Genomic DNA, 23,667 nt, shown 5'->3' on the forward strand with positions numbered 1-23,667 from the left:
TGAAAATAAATACCTTATAAATAGTATCCAAAAATATAATAGAAAAAATAGTAACAGATGATGAGATGTGGTCCAAACACAGGACTGGAAGTCTGGAAATCCCAAGTTCCAGCCCTGCTTGTCATAACAATCCTCTCTGTGCCCTTGGAGAAAGTACTTAAGTTCTCTTCTTCAGTTTTCCCTGTCTGTAAAATGGGGATGCTATTATCTCCAGAGGGTGATGTGTGGATTAATTAGTGACTGTTTGTAAAGCCTGAGTATGATTAGTGCTGCATAGAATTCAAATAGAAATGAGAGAGAGAAAAACACACCTACAATATTGCAGGAATTAATACTTTTACTCACTGACTGCCATTTCAGGTGCAAACTGCTTTACACATTTTTTACATCACTCAGATTTCGTTACTCCATTTCAGTGAATTAGGGAAACTGGGCTCTTTATTTGAACCAACTTTCCTATGAGCCTTAGATTTGCAAGGGCAGTTATATTTTTATTAACAGTCAGTCATTTGAATGTTCGTAGATTGTGCTTTTAACAGAATCTCTTACTCCCTTTTAAAGCAGAAAAGTCAAAATATCCCACCCCCTAAAAGGCTATACAATAGCTCCTCCGACAAGGGATAAAGTCCCACCAATGTAGCCACCCTAAAGCCTTTGTAAAACAGACTGGTGCAGGAGTTAAAGCATAGCAGTGTTTACCTATTTTAGAATGGGACTTATTCCCTGAGGCACAGGGAAAAACCTCAAGGGAGATGGAAACCGCACCAAGAAGAAAAAAGAAAGAGAAGAGAAAGGATTCATCAAGCAAAGAAAAACACAAAAGTAAAAGTAAGTACAAGCTCACTCATGTGTCCTCAGTTGGCTACTGTTCCCATCCCTTAGGTTCCTAAGCGCGCTCTCTCTCTCGCAACAGAATTCTTTCCCTGCCCCTTTTATTTTCTTATTGTTTGTGAAAGACTAAGGAGTTTTGGGATTGACTGTATACGTGTGAATAAATGGGTGATGGTGCCCTTTATAAAGCCTAGTATAAGCAGAGGGAGTCCAGCTTCCTTCGGCCGCAATGATTCTATAATGTGAAGGGCACCTATGCTTCCTCCAGTATACCTATACAATTTCAAAGTGCTTCGGGTCTCCCCTAGCGTTGGTGACTCCTGTAGCCATTCTAGTTCCCCAGCTGGAATCCCTGAACCATCTTCCTCCTGGTCTCACGATTACCAACCACTGGCGCTATTCTGAGCATAGCCTTTCCCTACATGTGCACTGGTGCAGGTTTATTTAAACTGGTGCAATGCCCTCTGTGGACGTTCTGCTTTAGTTTTATGAGTGACTTTTTTGGGTTTTATTTATTCCTGTTCCTAACTGATTTAAATGAAACAGAAAGACGCCTGGATTAAACTGAAATAGGAATGAATACTTTTTGCATTAGTTTCATGAAATTGGTTTAAAATCACACAGTTAGTTAAACTGGGACAATTCAGGGTGTCCTTATCAGAGTTCTGGCAGTTTGAGTACCCTAGTCGCATTGTTATGCTTGGCTTTTCTTTTTAGTTTGTCCTCAAGTCTGCATTTCCTGGGTTTCTAACACTCAGTAAGTGGTATCTGCAAAGTTCTGACTTTTTTAGCTTTAAATTATTGATATGTGTGTTCAGCCCTATTGCCAGCTTACCCAAGCTGTTTGATGGAAATACATATGAATTCTACCCACTTGCTTTCTTTTTCTTTAATGGACAAGTACATCACTTTTTAATAATTTTCAAGCTCATCATGGTAATGGGTCAATAGAGTTTTTCCATGAGCTGGTAAATTTGCATGACAACTTTACAATCACTCTCAACCAACCCCATGCAGTGTTCACTGACATCAGACACATGCATTCTGACAGGCCTGAATCCATACAAAGTGGTGTTGGTTAAGAAATATGGGCTGGAGGAGCTGGCTGAATGATGCAGACAGTGGAGGAAAGCCAATTTAGAGAGAAGGATATAGGGGAGCGGTTGTGACAACGGCTAAGATCTTGGTCAGACAGTGTTATGAAGGGATAGGAAGTTACCTACCATAGTAACCTTTGTTTTCCAAATACATCATCTCTGCAGATCCATGGTGATCCTCCTTCCACAATATTTTGAAGGCTTAAGGCAGGAGTTCTCAAACTGGGGGTTGGGACCCCTCAGGGGGGTCGCAAGGTTGTTACATGGGGGCGGGTCACGAGCTGTCAGCCTTCATCTCAAACCCCACTTTGCCTCCAGCATTCATAATGATGTGAAATATATAAAAAAGTGTTTTTAATTTATAAGAGGGGTTGCACTTGCTATGCGAAAGGGGTCACCAGTACAAAAGTTTGAGAACCACTGGCTTAAGGGATGTGTCTGTAGCTAGAGAGGAACTGAGGGATGAATGCATGTTTTTTATACCCTTAATAGAATGCTGACACAAAGGGGAAGCAGGTGCAGTCTTGCTTCAGCTTTGGTCTTTATGTTGCTCCTGAAAGAGCAGTAATTCACCACCATTTCCTATGGGTGGGGCAGTTATTTCTTACAGTCTCTAATTTCTAAAAATAAAATCAAATCATAACTAAAACTTTTTTTTCAAAAAGCCTGATTTCAGGTCGGTGGATTAGAGGTTTGTTCATAATGGCTGATTATTTCTTTAAGTAGTGGACTTGTGGCTTTAAATAATGGACTATTTATATAATTTATACCACAATCCATTTTGTAATTAACAAGACATCTACTCCTTTCTAATGAATGTTCCAATACACTGATTTCCTCCTCCCATCACTCTCTCTCTCCAATTGTTGTTCACTCCTTTGGTCTGTGTATTTGGTATTAACTCACTAATAGGCTGTCTCCTGTAACATGCTCATCTTCTTTATTTAAATGTATTAGCTTATTGGGTCCTCCAGCGTGAATGTATTTATGCTGGACCTGAAAACTGTATTCAGCTGTTCAACTCTGCACATCGTTTATGGATACCAAACAGGAATATACTGGACCCGGCTCCTAAACTGCTTTCTTTTCCATAATCCAGAATATTACTTTAGTGCCATATATTCTGATAAATTATTAACCACTGTATCATATAATAGTGAATCAATTATACTCTCTTGTGGGACCTCATTTTGTGTCCCGGAAAATTAAAAAGGCAATACTATTAGAGGGGAATAGGAATTTAGAACCAGCTATGCCATACAGACTGTTCCTTAGCCCAGGACAAATATTGTACTGGTGACTAAGCAATTTCTGCTGTGGGGTTTGTCATAGGGCATGATTGACTGCTGCAGAACAGTCATGTGACACTCAGTCTAGCTTTGCTTTCTGTTCTTAGAAAGGGACCTCTTCTGTGGTCAGATGAGCACTGTAAGAAGAGAAGTTTCCTGGCTTTTGGTGCCAGTGACTTGACTGACGCTTTTTAGCAGCTTAGATCATGGTATTCAGTAGCACTAGTTGTAGGGGAGGAATCCTAGGCAATATGTATTTTAGAAACAAAGGAAAGTTGCTTTGTTATTTTTATGTTCACACATTATGTATAGGGTGCCCACATTTTCAAAGTGAAAAAGCCAGGACCACAGTAGCAGGGAAGGAGGGGAGCATGGGATGGTTTTGGTGGGGTGTCAGGGTTAGGGAGGTGTGCACAAAAAGGCTTTGGAAACTGTGGTGGGGAGAATTTGTGCACCAGGGACAGCTGAAACGAAAGGGTGGCAATGAACCAGGTGTGGGGTGAGAGTGCAATCGTTGAGGCACATGTCAGTTTCATTTGCTTAGCAGCCTAGTGGTACCTTTATGTTGCTACCATATGCAGGAGTTAGGAAAGCAGCATAAAACGCAGAGGCTTTTTTATGCATGTAGTAAATTAGAAACAAGGACAGACCCTGACCAAGTCCAACAATTTCCTGTTTTTCAGAGACAAGTAGCCAATCTGATCATATGCACTTTCAAAAATAGCACCATAATGGCACAATTACCATTTTTCCCATCTCCCCGAAACTGCACAGCAGGGGGCTGGATGCTGACTTCATTTGATTATCTAAATAGGAATACATTTGTTACCATGTCTTAAACTTAGATCATATGGTCCTATGGCCTGTAGCATGCAAGACACAGCAAAGGCCTCTTGTTTTGGTGAGTTAAAACTGACTCTAGATTCCCTGCTCAGGGCTGGTCTACACTACAAAGTTAGGTTGATCTAGCTGTGTAGCTCAGGGGAGTGAAAAAATTCACTCCAGAGAAACACAGTTAAGTTGACCTAAGCCCCAGTGTGGACAGCACTAATGGACAGAAGAATTCTTCCATCACCGAGCTACCACCTCCCGGATGTGAATTTACTACAATGACAAAAGAACCGCTTCCATCTCTGTAGCGTCTATACTACCGCAGCACATCTGCACCATTTGTAGTGTATAACAGTATTTTGAATGGGGATTGTTTCCCCAATATGGATATTTGCTGAGTGTGGGCACGCAGCTCTTGTATTTTTCATACGTCCTCTGATGTTTTCTCTACCATACATACAATCACCTCTGAACCAGTCATTTTGAGTACAACCCTCACGTCACACCCACACTTTCTTTCCACCAGATGTTGAAGTCTTCTGCTATGTCTTTATTGCTGCATTACTGCAAACTGACATCAGAAACAAAGGAGCTGGAGACTAAGGCTATGCATACACTAGAGAGCTTACAGCAGCTCAGCTGTACCGCTGCACCTGTGCATCTATGCTGATTGGAGAAAGCTGTCCAGTTGACATAATTAAACCACCCCCAACAAGCGGCGGTAGCTATATCGGTGGGAGAAGTGCTGTGTACACACTAGCACTTATGTCGGTAAGGGGTTGGAATATTCACACCACTGAGCAATACAAGCGGTAGCGTAGACAGCCTTAGAAAACAGTGTGGATTTAAAAAAAATGCACCCCCAACAGCACATCAATGTGGGGGAGACAACAGGGCAGATGCATGCTTTCAAAGGCCTGGGCCTTATTTCTCCTTGCCCTTATTCTGGGAAACCTTGCAGCTGTGATGCACGTTAGCAAGGGTTGTTCGATTACCCCAAACTCTCCCCCCCCCCCCGTCTCATTTCTACCAAAAATGGTTTCCCCATCCCAAGAGCGTGAGAGAGGAGATGGGGATATGGTCTCGCAGTATTCAACATCCATTCCCACCTACAGCTCCCCTCCTCCTCCTCCTCGCAAGCATCGCCTCCTGCCCCTTCTCTGAGTATTTCCCGTACTGCTTCCTGCCAGCACCAGCCCTCTAAACCGAAGCCTCCTCGCCTCTCCCCGTCCCCTCCCCTGAGTGGGCCCCAGCCTTCTCGCCCCTCCCCCCGCCTTCTCTCCTCTGCCCCTGCAGGCCCCGCCCCCGCCCGGCCCAAAGGACCCCCCTTCGTGCCTGGGGTTGCTTTCGCAGTGCCTGCTCGGCGGCGGTCTCCTCCCCTCTTAGCCCTCCGCCGCCGGGCTCCCAGCTTTACCCCGGAGGTGAGGTCGGTGTGTCCCAGCTGAGGGTGAGGTGTTGCCCGAGGCGGGGGCCGCGACGGGGCAGGCGGTTGGTGGGGCGGCCCCGGCTCGTTGGGGTCCTGCGCGGCGGCGGCGGCGGGCGGGTCGACAAGTCGGTGTCTCCTTCACTTCGTCCTCCACTTCGAGCGGCGGCAGCCAGCGAGGCCCCCTCACGGCGAGACCCGCCCGGCTCCCCTCGGACAGCCCCGCCGGCCAGGTGATGGGGCCGGCCCCGCCTCGGGGCTGGGGTCGCGGGGCGGGAGGGCTGTGTGAGTGGGGGGCCAGCCCGCGCCCCTCTGGTCCCTCCCCGGGATGGAGCCCTGTCCCGCTTTGCCATGCAGGGTAGCGGGCCACTTGCCTGGGAGCCCGGGCTGGGGCCCTGGCCGGATACATGGGGGAGAGAGGGCGGCTGCGATGGCAGCTCAGAGCAGGGCCACGAGAGGGCCGGGCGGGCCGGCCGGCGGCGTCCTAAAATGGCCGCGTTCACCTTGCAGCCGCGGCGTGTCTGGCTGTGGGCCTTTGCGGGGGGAGCCCGTTCCCTGCCAGGGCGTTTCCTCCCCGGTCCGTCGCGGGGCAGCCTGGCCCCCGCGGCCTCCGCATGTACGTCTAGAGAGACATCACTCATCCTTCAATGTTGGTTTTTCCCCCCTCTTTGTAGATTCATTAGATTGGCCTAGCTATGACTTATCCTCCACCATGTATCCCTCCGCCTCCGAGACGTAAGTAGGGAAAGAGTTGAAGCAAGACTGTAGCTAAATAACGTTGTGGTAAGGTTAGTAGCTGTATAAGATCGGAAAGGGCCGATGAATCCCGAACCCAGAGGGCTAACATCAGCCCAGCATTCTCCTCAACAAGGCATCCATCCACTACAGGGCCACCCTTTTAGAATAAAATCCAGGCTTCCTACAGTTGGTGTCAAGACAGTTTCTATCTGTCTAAAAAGGCGATCCACCTTCTGACACTTTAAAATTTGCATCCGTTCTCTAAGAATTGCTCAAGGTGTCTTTTTAATATGAGGGTGTGAAGGAGTTAGACAGAATACCTTGAGGGAAAGGTGTACTGTGGTAACACTATACACTAATTGTATTTCTTTAGGGTAGGTTAATAGTGTTTTCTTATGTGATGGTTAAATCACCAGTTATCTTCCTTCTTTGGTAAAGGAAAAAATTTAATTTGGGTTTTTTTGGGAGCAATAGTTAATCCCATGTTTCCAGGAATGCTCAAGGAAAAAGGGATAGCTTGAAGCCAGACATCAGGGTGGAGTTGCTACTTGCATCAGTCACAATCAGGAACAAGGTTGTTCAAATAGTCGATTTCTCCTCATAAACTTACAGTTCATAAGTGTCTAGGATTTATAAGTGTTAATGTTTAAAATCTACCTGGGTAATATTAATTAGTAAAAGAAACTGACAGTTTGAGACTGGATTGAAAAATATTGACTTCACTTGGGTTGGTTTTGTTAATTGGAATGGAGGGCAGGGAAGTAGAGGGTTGATGACAGACAGGGCTTAGCATTATTCTTTCATTGAAGGTAGCATTACAGGAAAGATAGTTATAAAAGCATCAAGGACACATGTTAACTATTGGTCCCTCATTTGATCTATACTAACATAAGACTAAAAATTACAGGCCTGCAGGTTAGATTGCATTTTAAGACATAAGGCCAATCTTCATGGTGGTATTCATGCAGTTATAGTCACCTTTTATTTGCAGGTAGGACATGTAACAAATATTTAGCAACTTATATGTACCAACCCAAATGTTTGTTACCGTAATTGAATTAGCATAATAATTGTATTAGTATCTTTCTAACTTGCAATTTTATAAATTTTTTGCTACTTCCTCTAATAACTTTCCATGGCATCCGCATTGTTTAGCGTAAATCTGCTGCCAGAGTATGAGACTGTCGTTTTGAATTTAAGTTGTACTACACAAAAACAAAAGGCTTATTTACTTTATCACTGCCAAACTGTTTTGATGCTGAAGGTTACTATAAAAATGAAATCAGACATAGCTTTTCCTTGGGTGTTGGTGGTTTGGAAGAAAGCCCCAAAATATGTGGCTGAACACTTTCTAGCTTTATTTTAAAATGGTAAATGCGAACAAGAGCTGTTGTTGTAAGTCTGGCTGCACAGTAGGATGGAAAACAGCAACATTTCCTTTATTGTTTGTATAGCTCACTCGGAACAACAGCTGTTCATTTCTAAACAATTGAAATATTTTCTAACTTTCTTTAAGGTGGTAACTAGTCTGCTATGGCAGCTTTTTAAAACTATATTTAAATTGTCTATTATTTGTAACTTGTTTAATCAAAGCAATTTCAAATGAGCTGTTAAAACATTCTTCTGTATGTATGTGATTTGCTGTTTAATCTATAAATATTAATGACTTTTTTAAAAGGGCAGGTAGAAAGGAATGCCTCAATGCAATACCTAGTTTATTCCACATCCATGACATACAACTATTTTGCAGAATAATAAGCTGGCCTAGAACACTTCTCTAAGGGATAGCTGGACTATAGGTGAACCTACTAAAATGAGATTTAGTTACACAGGTACACATGACATAATTACTAGCACCCTAGAAAGGCAATGTTAAGTCCCAAAACAAAGTATTATCGTAACTGTTACTTGTTCCTGAATATTGAGTTTTCTCTTTACAGTAGCAATTTCTGGTACTTAAAAATTACAAAGCAACATTCTGAAAAAGTGTGAGTGCTTGAACCTTGCTTTGATCCCATGTGCTTTAAGACTTGCAGAGATTTCCAGAAATCAATATTGTGGAATTCCCATGGTCTTCTGCAGGACTTGATTTACCCCTTTTTTTAAAAAAAAAAATGAAGTGTGAGCTGTCCTGTTCATCTCAATAAGATGTTAGTCTTTGAAACCTAATGAAATACAATTTAGTGCTCCCCTCTACAAAACAGAATGGAGGAATTGAATGTTCTGGCATACAGATTAGTAAAAATGTAAATTCCTTTGTACACTTTACTCAACAAGGAGGCAAACAGGTGGAATATTGGAAGCAGCTGTGTGTGTGTTCTTCATTAGACACCATGAACTTAAAAATTACGTGTCTAAAATTTTATCTATTAATTTGTAACACAAGATCACTACTACAACTGAATGAGATTAGAGAACTTTGTTTGCAAACTTTGTGCTTTTGACGGCACTTCTTTTCTAGTCAGTTTCTCTGTTTCCCCTGTAGTAGTTTCCCTTTTTGTTTTTGGCACTTTCACATGGGAGATGGGATATACAAACACTTCCGATATGAAAATGTGACCCTAGATTTCAAAATGACAGTGTCCCTTTTCTGGTTGAAGTTTATGGGAAAGCTCCCATTGAAGGAGAAAACAGCTTTGAATTGTGATGAGTTGTTGAATGGGCAGTGAAAGATAATCCTGAAGGCCAACATGAGGAGTTGCCTGGTCCTGGGTGTCTGAAAGAAGTGAGTAGTAACCACAAGTGTTCTAGGCGCTCCAACCTGCCTAAGGCTCCGAGCCAGAGAGAAGTCCTATCAGAACTTTATTGTGCTTCTCCACCCATTTGACCTCACCTCAGTCCCTCCCCAACTGGCTTATAAAGGCTTAAGCCTGCATGTTTTCCCCAAGAGAAGCCTTTATTTGACTTTCACTTTTCTGATAGCTTTCATTGGTTTGGGGGACCTCCACTTAGATTCTATCAGCCTAGCTTCTGTTACAGAAGTTGCTTCAGAGCAACATGGTGTGTTTCTTCTTCAGCAAGACCTGATCACATTCCCTCTGCACTGCTCCCAACTCTTGCCAGCATGAAGAAGCGAGAGGTTGGACCACAGAATAGACTCAGCTCTCTCTTCTAGTAATGGGACGTGTTAACTAGAGTAACTAGATTGGTCATTAAATACTTTTTAAAATTTTAAAATAAGAGATCTACAAATGTCACTAAAAATTATGATAGAAGTGACATGGTGTTTGCAACAAAGAAGCCAAATATTTTATGGCTGACGAGTATAGGTTGTGTAGGGTTTCTATAAAGCTTATCAGAACAGTTGTTGAATTTAATAACTTTATTGGTGTTTTTGAATGTCTCTCCTTGAGTTAGATATCTGGTATTAAAACAAAAGGCTATGTGTAGATGCAAACTAGCTACACAATCCTGCATGTTTCCTTTCAAAAAAAGGGGGCGGGGGGAAGTCCTGTGGGGTCTTAACAAAAATATCTCATGGGAATCCTGATTAGTATAGAGAGTCTGTTGATATCATTGCAATTTCCTACAACTTTCCCATCTCCCAGTTTGGAATGGCATCTTTCTCCTCTGAAAGCTTTTGTAATTTCTGAAATATGGAGCATTTCACTTTTTAACTAAACATTGGGAAATCCATGTTGGAATCTACATGGGGAGGAACATGCTGCACCTTGGTAAACCCATGCCACTTCGAAATAGTCAGTATTATTTCTATGAAAATCTGTAGGTGTATCATAAACTAAAGCAGTACGAGCCATCTATTGTTAATTGTCCTGTATATGAGTTCTTGTTGGAAGGCATAGCGGGTTTAGAACTAAAGATAGTTTATCTTTATATGATATGTTTCAATATTAATATACCTGTTATCTCTATCTTTCCAGCTCCAATGGCAATCCCTCCATCATATGCAGATCTTGGCAAATCTGCCAGAGATATCTTCAACAAAGGCTATGGTAGGAACAATACTTAAAAAATAACACACATACACCATGCCATTTAAAGAAACGTCACTTTGCTGAAGCACACAAAGCTAACATTTTTAATCTACACATGTTCTGGAATATTAATTTGTGTGTGCTTGTATACACTAGGATAAACTAATGGATTTTTATTAAATTGGAGGGAGTTCATACAAGAGCAGCGGAATGGTTAGAGACCTTGTGGGACTGAGTTGAAGAAAAATTAGACACACACACTGGCTAATTAGAAGTTAATAGATGGGGAAACCAGTATGTAAATATCTGAAGGATGTAAACAACAAGGAAGGAATGGATTTTATAGTAGTACTCTAGGGAGGAAGGTGTGGTCTTGTAGTTAAGACAGTTGACTAGGAATCAAGAACTGAGGTTCAAGTCCCAGCTCCTATGGCCTGGTCTACACTTGAAAGTTATACTGGAATAATTGTTGGTTAGGTATGGGACTTTAACTATATCTGTGTTTTTTTAAAAAAACACATTATATTGATGAATCCCTAGGGTGAACACAGTTGTTATGATGTAAAGGTGCCATATATTGGTGGTGGTTTCCTGTGCTGTATTGGAATAGCTATACAGTGTAAAGTAGTTTTTGTGCTTGTATAACTGCATTCACACTTGTGGGGTTGTGCTGCTTAAAGCGTGGTATAGTTAAAGCATCATGACTTTCTGGTATTAAAATGCCTGTGTGATCTTGGGGATCACATTGCGGGTCAAAGTCCTGCAATGAGCTCCTGCTAGGTAGACCCCTGGAACCTCATAGACTTCACTGGGGCTGTGCAGAGCACAGAAGTCTGCCAGAGTTTATTGCAGGATTGGGGCCATAATCTGTGTTTCAGTTCCCAGTCTTCTGCTTAAATCATCTCTCTTTTCTCACACTCTTATTTATTTAGACTGTAACCTCTTCAGTGTTTTTTTTTGTTTTTTTTTTTAACTTTGTATTTGGACAACATGCAGCACTATGAGACCCTAGTCTTGGCTGTGGCTTCCAGGAGCTACTGTAATATCAAATATAGAAACTTTAGGTCTGTTAGACTGTAGCTTAGAAACCTGTTTCTTGGGACATGTAATTGGACTTGGCTAGATAACTACGATAGGAAGCAACCTTATAGTGGCAAAGAAGTAGAGGCTATGATATTTCTGAAAAAAAACATAAATCAAATTATTTGCTTAGTATAATATAAAGTACAGCTAATTACCAGAAGGGTGACAATATAAAAATGGCACCTTCTTAAATTTACTCCCTTTGCATATTTGGAACTGTATTTCCTAGCTTATTTGAGTCCTAACCTTTGTTAGCTCTCTTGGCTCAGCAGTGCTATAGAATGAACTGTATTCTAATGCTGATATGTGAACCAGAAAACTTCAAGCTAAATTCTGATTGCAGAATCTTTTACTGGTGGCTGCATAAAAGCCAGAAAGGACGCAGGTTGCCTTTGAGAGGCAGAGCTGAATTTGTGGAGTAGATGGAAACAAAAAAACTTTTCATTTAGTTAACTGAGAAAATATTCCCTAGTAGTCATTGGTGTACAATAAACAGGCCTTTGCTAGTCCTTTATTCACTTTAAAGTTTGAGAGAAAACTACTCAATTCCACACTGACTACAGATGTTTCAAGGTTCTTAGGATTTATACTGCTCTGGTCAATGGCTGAACTATTTTTTTCTTTTTAGTTTTGCTTAGAAAAATGCACACACTTTAAAAAGTACACTGTAATAACTTCAACTTTTTCTTAAGGTTTTGGGCTGGTGAAACTGGACGTGAAAACAAAGTCAGCAAGTGGGGTGGTGAGTTTTAAATTCAAAGCATTTTTGGTTAATGTGCTCTAATTTTCCTGCTTTTTAAAGGGAACTTTTATGGACAAAGTTAGCTAGTTGACAGAGTCCTTTGATAGGTGTTTGCTGCACAGTACACTTCAGAGGGCCATAGAGATCTGCATCTCCAAACATAAATCACATTGCCATGTATGCTGACACGCAGTAGTCAGAAGTAGTTGTTCTTTTGTCTTTGTAAAGTTGCTAAGCAGGGTATATTTTGACTGTCACTCATCTTGTGTGTAAAAATGAACAAATAGCAGAACCATTTTTAAACGTAAAATTGATATCCGACCATACAGAAATTTAATTTAGCTTTCTGTGAATATTCTTTGGTTCTGTTCGTGCTCAATGTAAATCTCTCAAGACCCTGGTAGTACTGCTGAAAAGGATTTGGGAGTTATAGTGGATCACAAATTGAGTCAACAATGAGATGCACCTGTGAAAAAGGCGAATACCATTCTGGGGTGTATTAACACCAGTGTTGCATCCTTGATTAACATAGCTATGCTGGGAAAAGCTTTAGGATAGATAGCTATATCAGCAGAAGAAGTCCTTTGTCTGGTACAAATTTATTCCTTTTGGAGAACAGGTTCAAGCTGTACCAGCAAAAGAAGCGTGCTTGCTCTTTTCTCCCCCCCCGAAGTGCTCTCCTGGTATAGATATACTGGCAAACCCTCTTAAGTGTAGATAAGGCATAAGGTATTTATCACGAATAGTCTTCAGCCTTTATCTTGATTTATGGAATATCAGGCTGCCTTAAACAGTAGGTATTGCTTAAAGAAAAAAGCTGACCACTACAGGGAACGTGCTTCTTCATAACTTGAATTCCAACTTTTTCTACCCTTGTTTACTAGGGACTGCTACCATGTCTGGAACTCTGTGTTTTGCACAGACATCTAGTGGCTAAATAATATGCTGCAAGTAAACATCATTCAGTCAAAGTTAATTTTTCATATAAAGCTACCTCATTTAATCAATTTTAAGTTTGTTGTCGTAGCTAAGGTAAATCTTTAGCAACAAATTTTGGCATTCATATACATCCTGTATCTACAGGAATATCTATATAGTCCTTCAGTGTATGGTGAGATTGATAGAATACTCCGTAAATGTTTGGTTTAAACATACTCTTCTCATAAAACTAATGCTCCCTCTAGTAGCAGTAAATGCATATGGTACCTTAAGGAGTGGATAGCTAATTCTAATGGGTGTAGAGAAAAACAGGACTTGTCTACATGGTGCAGCAGTGCACACTAAAGGGATATGAATTCTACAGCACACTGTGTTGCATATTAACTGGTCCAGATAGACCCTGCTGCCATGCAATAAAAGTTCCCTAATACATATGCCCTACTAGGGTCTACCTGGGCCAGTTGGTGTGCAACATGTTGGTGTGCTTTAGAATTCCCACCCATCTAGTGTGCATTGCTGCACCATATAGATAAACCCCACAGCCAGGCATATCTTGGGCCAAAATTTGGACTTAGATTTGTAATTTTTTTTTTTTTTTCAATCAAAGACCATCAGAAATTTTTCCATATCATTAATAAAATTGCAGTGGAAAGACTATTTAACAAATATTCCCTGAAGCAGTTGCTAGCCAAGTACTTCAGCCTTGTGCCCATGTTTTATTTTTAGATTTTCAAAATTCGGTAGATATTGACTACTCTTTTCATTCTCCAAGAAGAGAGATGTAAAGAGCATAAATAGTGAGAGGCAACCAGTGTTTATAACCTTCAATTTTTATAACTAAGGTGCTGTTTGTAATATAAATAAGTGCAATGTTTATTTTTAAATAACTTTTAGTGTAACAGTTACCCACTGAGAGTCCCGAATCTAAAAAATATAATTCTGTGTAAGGAATGGAAGTCTGTTAATAAAACTTACTATCAGTTAATGTCACAGTCTCAAACATAGGCAGTCTCCCTATATAATTATATTTTTACTTGGGAGTCCTGACTCACTAGTGTGGCTATTAAAATCCCTAGTTAAGAACCAATGGACTAGTGCTGCCCTTTCATCTAGAGACTTACGTTCAAATCATTTCTTGATTGCAGCTATAAAATTTCTTCCTCTAGTCCTTGAATATTTATTTATTTAAAATGTATATGTAGAGCCATCCCACAGTTGTAGCATGATAGTCTCTGTTTGGGCACTAAAGATTGGAACAATGATAGTATTATATGAGGATTACAGCATGTTGGCAGAGTTGTCTGGGATGCTGTCTGCACTGTGCCTGGCTCTAATAGTGATATTAATCCAGGGATGGACAAACTTTTTGGCCTGAGGGCCACATCGGGGTTGCGAAACTGTATGGGTAGGGAAGGCTGTGCCTCCCCAAACAGGGTGGCCCCCTCGCACTTCCCATGCCCTGACTGCCCCCCTCAGACTCCCCCCCCCCCACCCAACCCCCCCTGCTCCTTGTTCCCTGATCGCCTCCTCTCAGGACCCCCAGCCACTAACCGCCCCTCTGGGACTCCCACACCTATCCAACCGACACCCCCCCCCCCCCGAACCTCTGCCCCATCCAGCTGCTCTCTGTCCCCTGACCGTCCCCCTTCCCCCCAACCTCCAACCCATCCAAATGTCCCCTGACAGGCCCCCCAGGACTCCCATGCCTATCAAACTGCCCCCTGCTCCCCATCCCCTGACTCAGTGGCAGGACTGGCTTACTGGAAAGCCTGGGAGGTGGGTGGGCGGTGGGAAGGGGAGGGAACAGGGGCTTGCCTCCCTGGCCGGGAGCTCAAGGCCCGGGCAGGATGGTCCCGCAGGCCGGATGTGGGCCGTAGTTTGCCCACCTCTGTATTAATCCCTTCAGTAATATGAGCACCATACTCACCTCTGTACTTGTAATATTTTTTTCTGCTTTTTAAGGAAACAATAACTTGAAATAAATTGCCTCGGAAAGAGGTGTAAAGCATGAACTACGCTGAACAGTATAGTTCAGTTGCTTATAGCACAATGGACTTCCTTGCCTTGGAATTGGGTTTTACATTTTTGAACTGTGCAGTGTCAGAGCGCACACTGCTATTTCCTGGTTAAGTCTGAAAATCTAGAAGATCCTTTTTAGCAAGTTGTTACAAAAGGGGGTTGGGTATAACTCAAACTGGCTGAACAGGACAATGCTACCTTATGGTTGTGTACATGGTTTAGTTTGGTTTTTTAAGTTTAAAAAGACCTTTATGATGTGAGACTTCCTGGGATGTGTGCAACTCAGGAATAACCTATACTGTCTTATTAGGAATTTACAACAGCTGGTTCATCAAACACAGACACGGGGAAAGTGAATGGGAGCTTGGAGACCAAATACAAATGGGCTGAGTATGGTCTGACTTTCACAGAAAAATGGAACACCGACAATACTCTGGGAACAGAAATTGCGATTGAAGACCAGGTAACAGATTGATGTACTACTTACATTTAATTTTTTCACTTAACCAGTAGATCTGAGCTAATAGCTTTTGTTCCCCTAATTAGATTGCCAAAGGTTTGAAGCTGACGTTTGACACAACCTTCTCACCAAACACGGGGTAAGAGTTTTGTTTTTGTTAAGAGAGTACTTTTTGACATGTTTAGGGGAATAACTTTGCGTGTAAAGGTCAAATGAATATTTAACAAGTTAATATAACTATGTGAATGAAGAGTATGTATATATAGAGCTTGAAATTGGTGGCTCAAAACTACTGCTGTTAACCCAGGCTGTTACATTTGAATGTGGCTCCTTGGGACACTGAAGCAAAATGTTTTGCTCCTTAACAAGATAGTTGGCACCCTAATGAGAGAATTGGATTTGTTAGAATAGTAGTCAGGGCTCTGCTTGCACAAATATAAGAGAATGTTATGGAAGATTGGGGTGGGATAAGGAAGTAAAGAAGTTTCTTCAAATGTATAATCCTTGTGTTTTCTGCAGCTTTCTAATGGGCTGTTGCATTTTGGTTCCATGACTGGTCAGTTATGTCTTGCCCAGACTTGACACCTGTTCTCTAATGGCCTTTGTGTGCCCACTGCAGGTTAAGTTAGTAAAAATTAGACTGATAGAGGATGAAGCCTTTGTAAAAAAATAATTTCTTTGCTTCAGGAAGAAAAGTGGCAAAATTAAGTCGTCTTATAAACGTGAATGCGTAAATCTTGGTTGTGATGTTGACTTTGATTTTGCTGGACCTGCAATCCATGGCTCAGCTGTCGTTGGTTACGAGGGCTGGCTTGCTGGTTATCAGATGACTTTTGATAGTGCCAAATCGAAGCTGACAAGGAATAACTTCTCTGTGGGTTACAAAACTGGAGACTTCCAACTGCATACTAATGTGTAAGTATTAAAAAAAACTGTATTTGAGAAGCTTGTAGTAAGAATATTCATAAGCTTCAAATTCTGAATTAATAGCACTTGTTCGTGAAATACAGTGTCAAATATGCTCTATGTGAGAGAACCTTGTAGAAAATTCACCAGGGTAACACATGAGATTTTCTTTACCTGATCAGTAATTACTTCTGTACCTCTTTTCTAAGTTTAGTGTTTATAGCTTGTTTTCTAACTACTTTGTTACATGAAGTAATTTCTGTAATATATGCATTGTAGTTTGCAAAGTATAGAAAGCAGTACTTGAAGTGTTGTATTTACAAAGTAGACTGAAGTACTTGACCCCTCCTTGCAATTGAGAAAATTGCATTACAATAATACACTTGTTCCCTGTGATCTTACAGGAAATAGTTATTAGCAGTTGGCATGATATCGTTAAATAAATATGCTTTGCCAGTGCTTTTAATTCTTAAGCCCTTTCCTTTAGCCCTGAAAGGGAACTTTAACATAGGAAGCACTCATGTTTATGAATTCTAATCATACATGGGAAAGCATATAGTTTTTATGTGTTTTCTCACCTTCCTGCTGACTTCTGCTTTTTAGCTGTCCTGGTCCTACCTTAATTGTTTTTTGTATATTTATAGTTTTCCTAAAAGAATTCTCAGGTTGAATGATTGTGATAATGGTGCATTAGTGATGTTAACTTAAATCTGCGTGGTTCCACTATGTGTTAGGGTAGGAAGCATCTTACTTGTATTCACTGGAGTCAAATCACATACTCTCTTCCCCCTCTCTGCCCCTCCCCCAAAAAAGAGGGGGAAGAGGGGGAATTAAGATAATATAAGTACATTTTAAACAGGATTGTTCAGACTTGTAGTGAACTGCTTTCAAAGTTTATTAAAATATTTGAAAATGGTATTGCTTTTCTAGAATAAAATGTCCTTTGACCTTTTTCTTAACCGTAATGCTACTTAGAAACATCGTTTCCAATAACCACAAGATTCTTCTGAATATTTGTCTCTGATTTATAACTTGCATGTCTGTATCACACATTTCATACTCTTCATTAATTTCAGAACTAAAGGGAGTTTTTTGACATGAACTCAATGGAGCCAGGATTTTACCTAGGGTATTTATGAGCTTAATTGTGCAAGTGAATACATTAGTATCATCCTTAGCAATATAATTATTGGAGTGAGCTTCTTTCATGGACTCTGCTAAAATACCTTATTCTGCCTTGCAAGCTACATTTATCTGCCCTCCTTTTTAATGTCTTATACTGGAAAAATAAATGGTCATGTTTAAAGTACAAATAATTCCCCAGGTGAATAAAACTTTAAAAGCTAAATGTAAGTGTAGGACTTTATATATAATATACACACAAACCTGTAATTTAATTTCACTTGCAAATACCTTGCAGCAATGATGGGTCAGAATTTGGTGGCTCAATTTACCAGAAAGTGAGCGACAATCTTGATACTGCTGTAAATCTAGCTTGGACAGCAGGCAGCAACAGCACTCGTTTTGGCATTGCTGCTAAATACCAGTTGGATTCCACTGCTTCTATCTCTGTAAGTATGGCTTTAAGCTTCTTCTTGCTCTATGTAAATATACAACTGGATATCTTTTATAGTAGTATAAATATTCTATATTGATATGGAATGGTGAAGAAGTATGCCAGTTACTCTTCTGTATCACTAATGTAAAAGTCTGTAATAGCCCAGATGTTAACAACTAAATCTTGTAAAGTATGTGACTTTAGTTACATACAACAAAGTAACTGTGATTTACTTTTTCTATGGAAAGTCGTCTTACTATGCCTATAGTAACACAATTCAGTGCCTTACACACTACATTAAATCACTCTAGAGAGGTGGTTCAGACACTTTTTTTTTCAGATTACAGCACCAGGTTCCCATGCTGAGAACTCTACTATACTAGTCAGCACCCTATCTACAATAGAGCTTGGCTTGCTTTAGTTTAACTCCAGTTTTGAAGTGGGTAGTGTCAATGCACCAGATGTTATTGGATCTAGAATAAGAGTCTTGCAAACCTGAACTTCTAGTGCTGGTGAACATACTATTGAGTGAGAACGTTACAATGATGGTTAGTATAGAAATGTACTAGCCCAGTAAAACTAAATGGCCATTCCTTGATTTGAGTGAATCAATGAAAACCTGTTTCTTCAACGAATACCATTAGATGTTGTGGCTTGTTCTGATAGAGTTAATGTCAGAAGCATTTAAAAAAAAAAAAGGTGAATTGGCTCCCTTCCTAGAACAGTTCTAAACAAACATTTCAGGTAACAGGGATTGTGTTGGAATGTAGTTTGAAAGGTGAATTTCTGCCTGCCCACTCAAAATATATATATATTATTTTCCCTCTGGGATAAAAAGGGTGTATGTGTATGGTTTGCATGGGGTGGGTGTATCCAGTAAGTGCAAAGATACTGCAAAATATAAACTGGTTTAAGTTTGTGGTGTGTGTTCTTGGTGACAGCTATTATAGTCACTACAGGATTATAGCAAAGAACATTCTTTCATGGTTTTCTTTGACTTGCTGTTTTACTCCGCTTTTCATTTTGTTGCAGGCAAAAGTGAACAACTCTAGTTTAGTTGGAGTGGGTTACACCCAGACCTTGAGGCCAGGTAAATATTCTATAAATGAATCACTTCACTGCAATCATGCATTCCTTGTTGTTATGCATGGAACTGCTGTTGAAATATTTATCTATACACTCAATGCCAGTTAAAATTGATTGCTTCTTTTTCCTCTATTTAGAATGACTATCTCTGCCATCTTTTTCCCTTTCAATCTATATTGGAGCTGACTTGTACTTTAACAGTTTCACATACCATAAACTAAAACTTGTACTGAGTTTGAGTTCTGCTTGGCTAAATCCAATGGCACTTCTAAAATATTTAGGCTAAGCGTGTCCTCCATTTTATTTTCCAGTAGGATGGATTTCAGCTGTGTTCCAAACTTTCAATGTGGTGCTATGCTGATATGACAACAAGCTCTAGTCATCTTAATTTAACCAGAACATTTTTGTTGGTAGTATCGTGGAAGGTCTAACCATCATTCCTAGAAAATGTCCAGTTATCTGGCTGGTATCCATTAATCAACTTCTTACAGCAGAGTGAAATAACTATTTTTGTTTTTTGAAGACCTAATTTGCATTACAACTATTATGACGATATTAAGCAAGTGCAGTAACCTATACATCCTCTGATCACCAGCTAACACAGTTTATCTGTGTTCAGTTAATACCTTGGTAACAATGTTCTCAGTGATTGTCCATTTGTGCTGTTTGTTTAAATCACTTCTGGTTATAAAACATGATGGTGAATAACTAAACCATTAAGACCAGACTTGCATGAGAAAAACCTGACCTGTTTTTGGACTTAGGTTGAGCGGCTTCTGTCCAAATAGCATTAACACCATATACAGGATGGGGCAGTCTTGTGGAGCGAACTCATTCAGCATAGTTTTGTTTCAGAAACTAAGCAACTTCTGGTTTAGAAAACGGAGTTAACTGCTAGTATATTAAAACATATTGGGACTCATCTCTCTGATTAGGAAATAAGTCCTGTCTTATCTTTGCAGTTGAAAGAAGAGATAATGCCTCTCAATTTCAGCTGTATACCTTGGTTGATTGCAGTTGCTGCTTTTGTGGGGGAGCAGGATGAAATCCTAGGACAAGTATATGGGCAGAAGAAGGGAGATGGCTCTTTCTGCTCTTAAAAACTAAAGAAATTCCGAGACACAAGTCTGTTTGTACGCATAACTTAAAGATAGAAACCCTTTCAGGAAGGTTGCAGTTTGCAAAAACGCACAAGAAAATTGTTAGAATTAAAAACTAATGAGAAATTCCAAACCCTTCATGCATGCAGTTAAAGGTAGCTAAGCAGCTCTTGGTCTGCTCCATATCAATGCCCTGAGAAACTCAGACTGCTTTATCCTTCCGTTTACAAACACTTATCAGACACTACTAAAAATAGAATGCATTATTCTTAATTGCCTCGGGATTGTGCCTTCTTTACTCAGCAAACAATTTTACTACATTCATACTGTTTTCCTAATGAGGAACTGGTACTCCTTATTAAGGGCCTGATTCTGTCTGGTACAGAGGGTTCCTTACAGTTCTATGTGCAAGTGCATGTTCCATGTGACAGATACAGCATGTGTACAATGGAGACATCAAACCAATTCTAAACCAGGGCTATGTAGGGCACACTTACAAATTGAAAGCTTTATACGTACATTGGCTGTTAATATTGCGTGCACAGGCTGGAGGATTTTTTCTAAATCTGTGATCCAAAACACCACTGTGTCTTGCAGGGGGAGCAGAAGTACACCAGGGAAGTTGGAATTGTTAAGTGGTGGGCAGAGTTGACATAACTTAATATTTAACTGTTCTGTATTTCCAAATATTTGGGTTTCTTGTAGATTTTTAACCTTACAGGTGACTTGCAATCGACTGAAAAAAGTGGGCTTTTTCCTGTGTGCTGCTTTCTGATGCATTAAGAAAGCCTGAAAAGTTTTTGGGTTTTAATGTATTTTTTTTCTGGCTTGCTTCAAACCACTTACTGGATCTCCGATTAGAGAGAGTTATAAGTCCACTCATTCGTGTTAGCATTCCTTTGTTCTGATCAAGGTTTTGGGGAAGGGAGTGAAATCTAAATCACTTTCAGTATACGGGATCGTCATTTGAATTTATTAGGGCAGTCAGAAGGGACTCGGTAGCTTACTGAACCTGGCCTCTTTCCCTGCTGAGATCCTTGTGGGCTCAGACAAAAGAATACTTGACTTCCAGATTCTTTCTCTCTGTTAGGGGGAATAGTTTTAGTTGATGCAAATGAAAATAAGATGGTCTCTTTCATTCTTCACTGTCTTCCTCCAAAGATCTTATCTCTGATTTTACTGGTTGCTGATTGCTCTTTAAAAAGCTAGGATTAAGGTAGCTTCATTTTGAAAATTGCACATTTTTTCTCATGTTTATGGCAGTTGGTGTTCTGTTTGGGCAAATACATCTTGTGCAGTATCTCTAATCCTCCCTCTATCTTTAAGTGGGGGAAAAGCTATCATCGCACTTTTCCCTAATGGCTATCTCACATACATAGCATATTTTTGTGTGTGCGAGCTACAGTGTGGGAAAGGGCTCATTTCCACATTAGTTTGAGTCAATAAATGATCTCATAAGTCCAGTATATAAAATGTGTTTCTTAAATAGAATTTGCATGTGTTTTTTTTTAATTGCATTTTATATGCCCCCAGATAGTCATTTGGTACCTACAATTGTTGTTCAGCTTAGTTTTGTACAACTTTATTTTAAAAGCTGAATGGAGTTGATGTACGTAAGTGGAAATTGCTTTAGAAACTTGCTTTACTATTGAATTACTTACTACCTTGGAAAGAGTATAATTGAACTTAGACTTGTGATTGACACAATGGTTAGCACTTTCAGATTCTATGTTAACACAGGATTGTTTTAATCTTACAGGTGTGAAGCTTACACTCTCCGCCCTGGTAGATGGGAAGAGCATCAATTCTGGAGGTCATAAACTTGGTCTTGGTCTGGAATTGGAAGCTTGAAACAGCCGGAGAAACTGCTGCAAGGAAGGGATATCAGAAGAATTCGGCCTTAAAAAAAGTATTTCCAATGTGATCAGCAGGCTTTTTTTCCCCAAGAGGGATGACCTAGAACAAGAGCTGTATTCAAAGTATTTTAGACAGTTACTTGTTAGCTGGTTTCTAGTTAAATTGGTTACCTATCTAGTTATCAATTCTGCATTAGTGCAGTCACTTATACATTATTTAAATGTATTTAACTGTTTAATGCGCTACCCACAAATAATGAAATAGACCTTTATGAAAACTGTACAATTGTGTGCATGTTTGTTTTTATGTTCCTTTTAACATTTTGATATTGCCATTGAATGAGAAATGGATCAGTGGATGTTTTGAAATGAGGTCAGCAATTTTGTTAAATCACCTTAATTAGAAATACTTTTGGTATCCCAAGACAACTCAAATTATGAATAAAACAAATACACACACATACTTGTGCCTCCAAATATTTTAAGAGTTTAGCTATTGATAGGGCTCAGTGAGCTGTAGTTTACTTATAAAATTGTCATTGTGCCACACACCTCAGCCATCAATGATCATGAACTTCCATTATGGGCCCAGTCCTTTTGACCACATGTTGAAGCAAGCAGGTTTCTGCTGAGGACAATTGGATGGGAACTCCTTCAGGAGCCAGTGAACCTCACCCTTAATCTATTGCTGTGGTATGACAAGGCCCTCTTTCCCTATTCTCCAGTTCTCCTGTCCCTCCGTGAACAAAGTGAACTTTGTCTGGTACTCTGTGCCTGCTGGTCTGGAGAGTACAATACACTCCACCATCTGACTTGAAAAATGCCCCCTACATCTCCCACTAGCGTCTGGCTGCAGAGTGGAGGCCCACTGAGTACAATCAACTGGCCATGTGAGCAGGACTGTTAAGCTTCTATTTAGAATGTGTGAAAGATACAGTGACTTACTTTTAATCCTTCGAGTGAGAAATAGAAGATAAAGTTTGCGTTTTCCCTTTGATGTTACAGTTCTTTGCAAGTATCAGTGAATAAATGTGGTAACTCCTGAAGTTGTTGCAGTAATGCAAGTGCTAAAAAGATTTCCTATGTATTAAAATACAGCTCCAAGTGGAAGAGAACCTTGCTAAAAGGGATACTGGAAATGAATGTGCAGTGATCCTCCTAATGTAAAAGTCTGACTTTAAGGTCACAATTCTGGTTCTGAATTTGATGACTTATAAATAAGGTAAATATATATACATATATTTAGAAAATGCAGTCCACATGCTGTTAAACAGACATCCCCCATTCAGGGGGCCGTCTCAGGGAAATTCTTCTCCTTGCATACATTTTACGTGCTTTGAACCATATATCCACCTTGGTGTACATCTGAATTTACACTACTAGATGGGAGGAACAGCCTGGAAGACAGCATCTGTTCTGGGGTATTAAACAGCAATGTGGTAGACTTTAAGCTATTTAAATATTTACTAGCATTTCCTACTAGTCACCATTTTCAATAGGGTGGTTTCCTGTTTCGTTTTTTTTTTAATCGAACGTTTACTCTTCTTGTGATAAGAGTATTTTACAGCGAGTATTACTTGGTATGAAAGGTGGAGATGATAAAACATCAGATTAGAGCTGAACTAAGGCATATAACTTGTTATACTCTTCCCCAATTACCATGGTGACTTTAAGATGATACACGTAAGCCTTGTATTTTCATTAAACTGGTTTAAAGACTGACTTTTGCAGTAATTCTTTTAGCTGTAGACCAGTGTACAGAGAGACCTTAAAT

At 40.2% G+C, this 23,667-nt stretch overlaps 1 protein-coding gene across 4 annotated transcripts; it reads left to right on the forward strand.

The window, feature by feature from the left end:
* The first annotated feature begins 5,445 nt into the window (after positions 1-5,445).
* Positions 5,446-23,615, forward strand: VDAC2 (voltage dependent anion channel 2). 4 transcript variants are annotated; one of them, XM_084635402.1, is made up of 10 exons: positions 5,553-5,704; positions 6,146-6,206; positions 10,091-10,162; positions 11,920-11,969; positions 15,238-15,390; positions 15,474-15,526; positions 16,075-16,302; positions 17,714-17,864; positions 18,884-18,941; positions 21,797-23,615. In XM_084635402.1, the coding sequence occupies exons 2-10, from the start codon at positions 6,167-6,169 to the stop codon at positions 21,886-21,888; spliced, it is 897 nt and encodes a 298-aa protein (XP_084491528.1). In that variant the 5' UTR covers positions 5,553-5,704; positions 6,146-6,166; the 3' UTR covers positions 21,889-23,615. The 4 variants fall into 4 exon arrangements, with proteins under 4 accessions (XP_084491530.1, XP_084491529.1, XP_084491528.1 ...); XM_084635404.1 differs by lacking the exons at positions 5,553-5,704; positions 6,146-6,206 and adding an exon at positions 5,446-5,469; XM_084635403.1 differs by lacking the exon at positions 6,146-6,206 and having other exon boundaries at positions 5,549-5,704.
* Positions 23,616-23,667: the final 52 nt, after the last annotated feature.

The sequence above is a fragment of the Lepidochelys olivacea genome (assembly GCF_965140295.1).
Source record: "Lepidochelys olivacea isolate rLepOli2 genome assembly, chromosome: 7".
NCBI lineage: Eukaryota > Metazoa > Chordata > Testudines > Cheloniidae > Lepidochelys > Lepidochelys olivacea.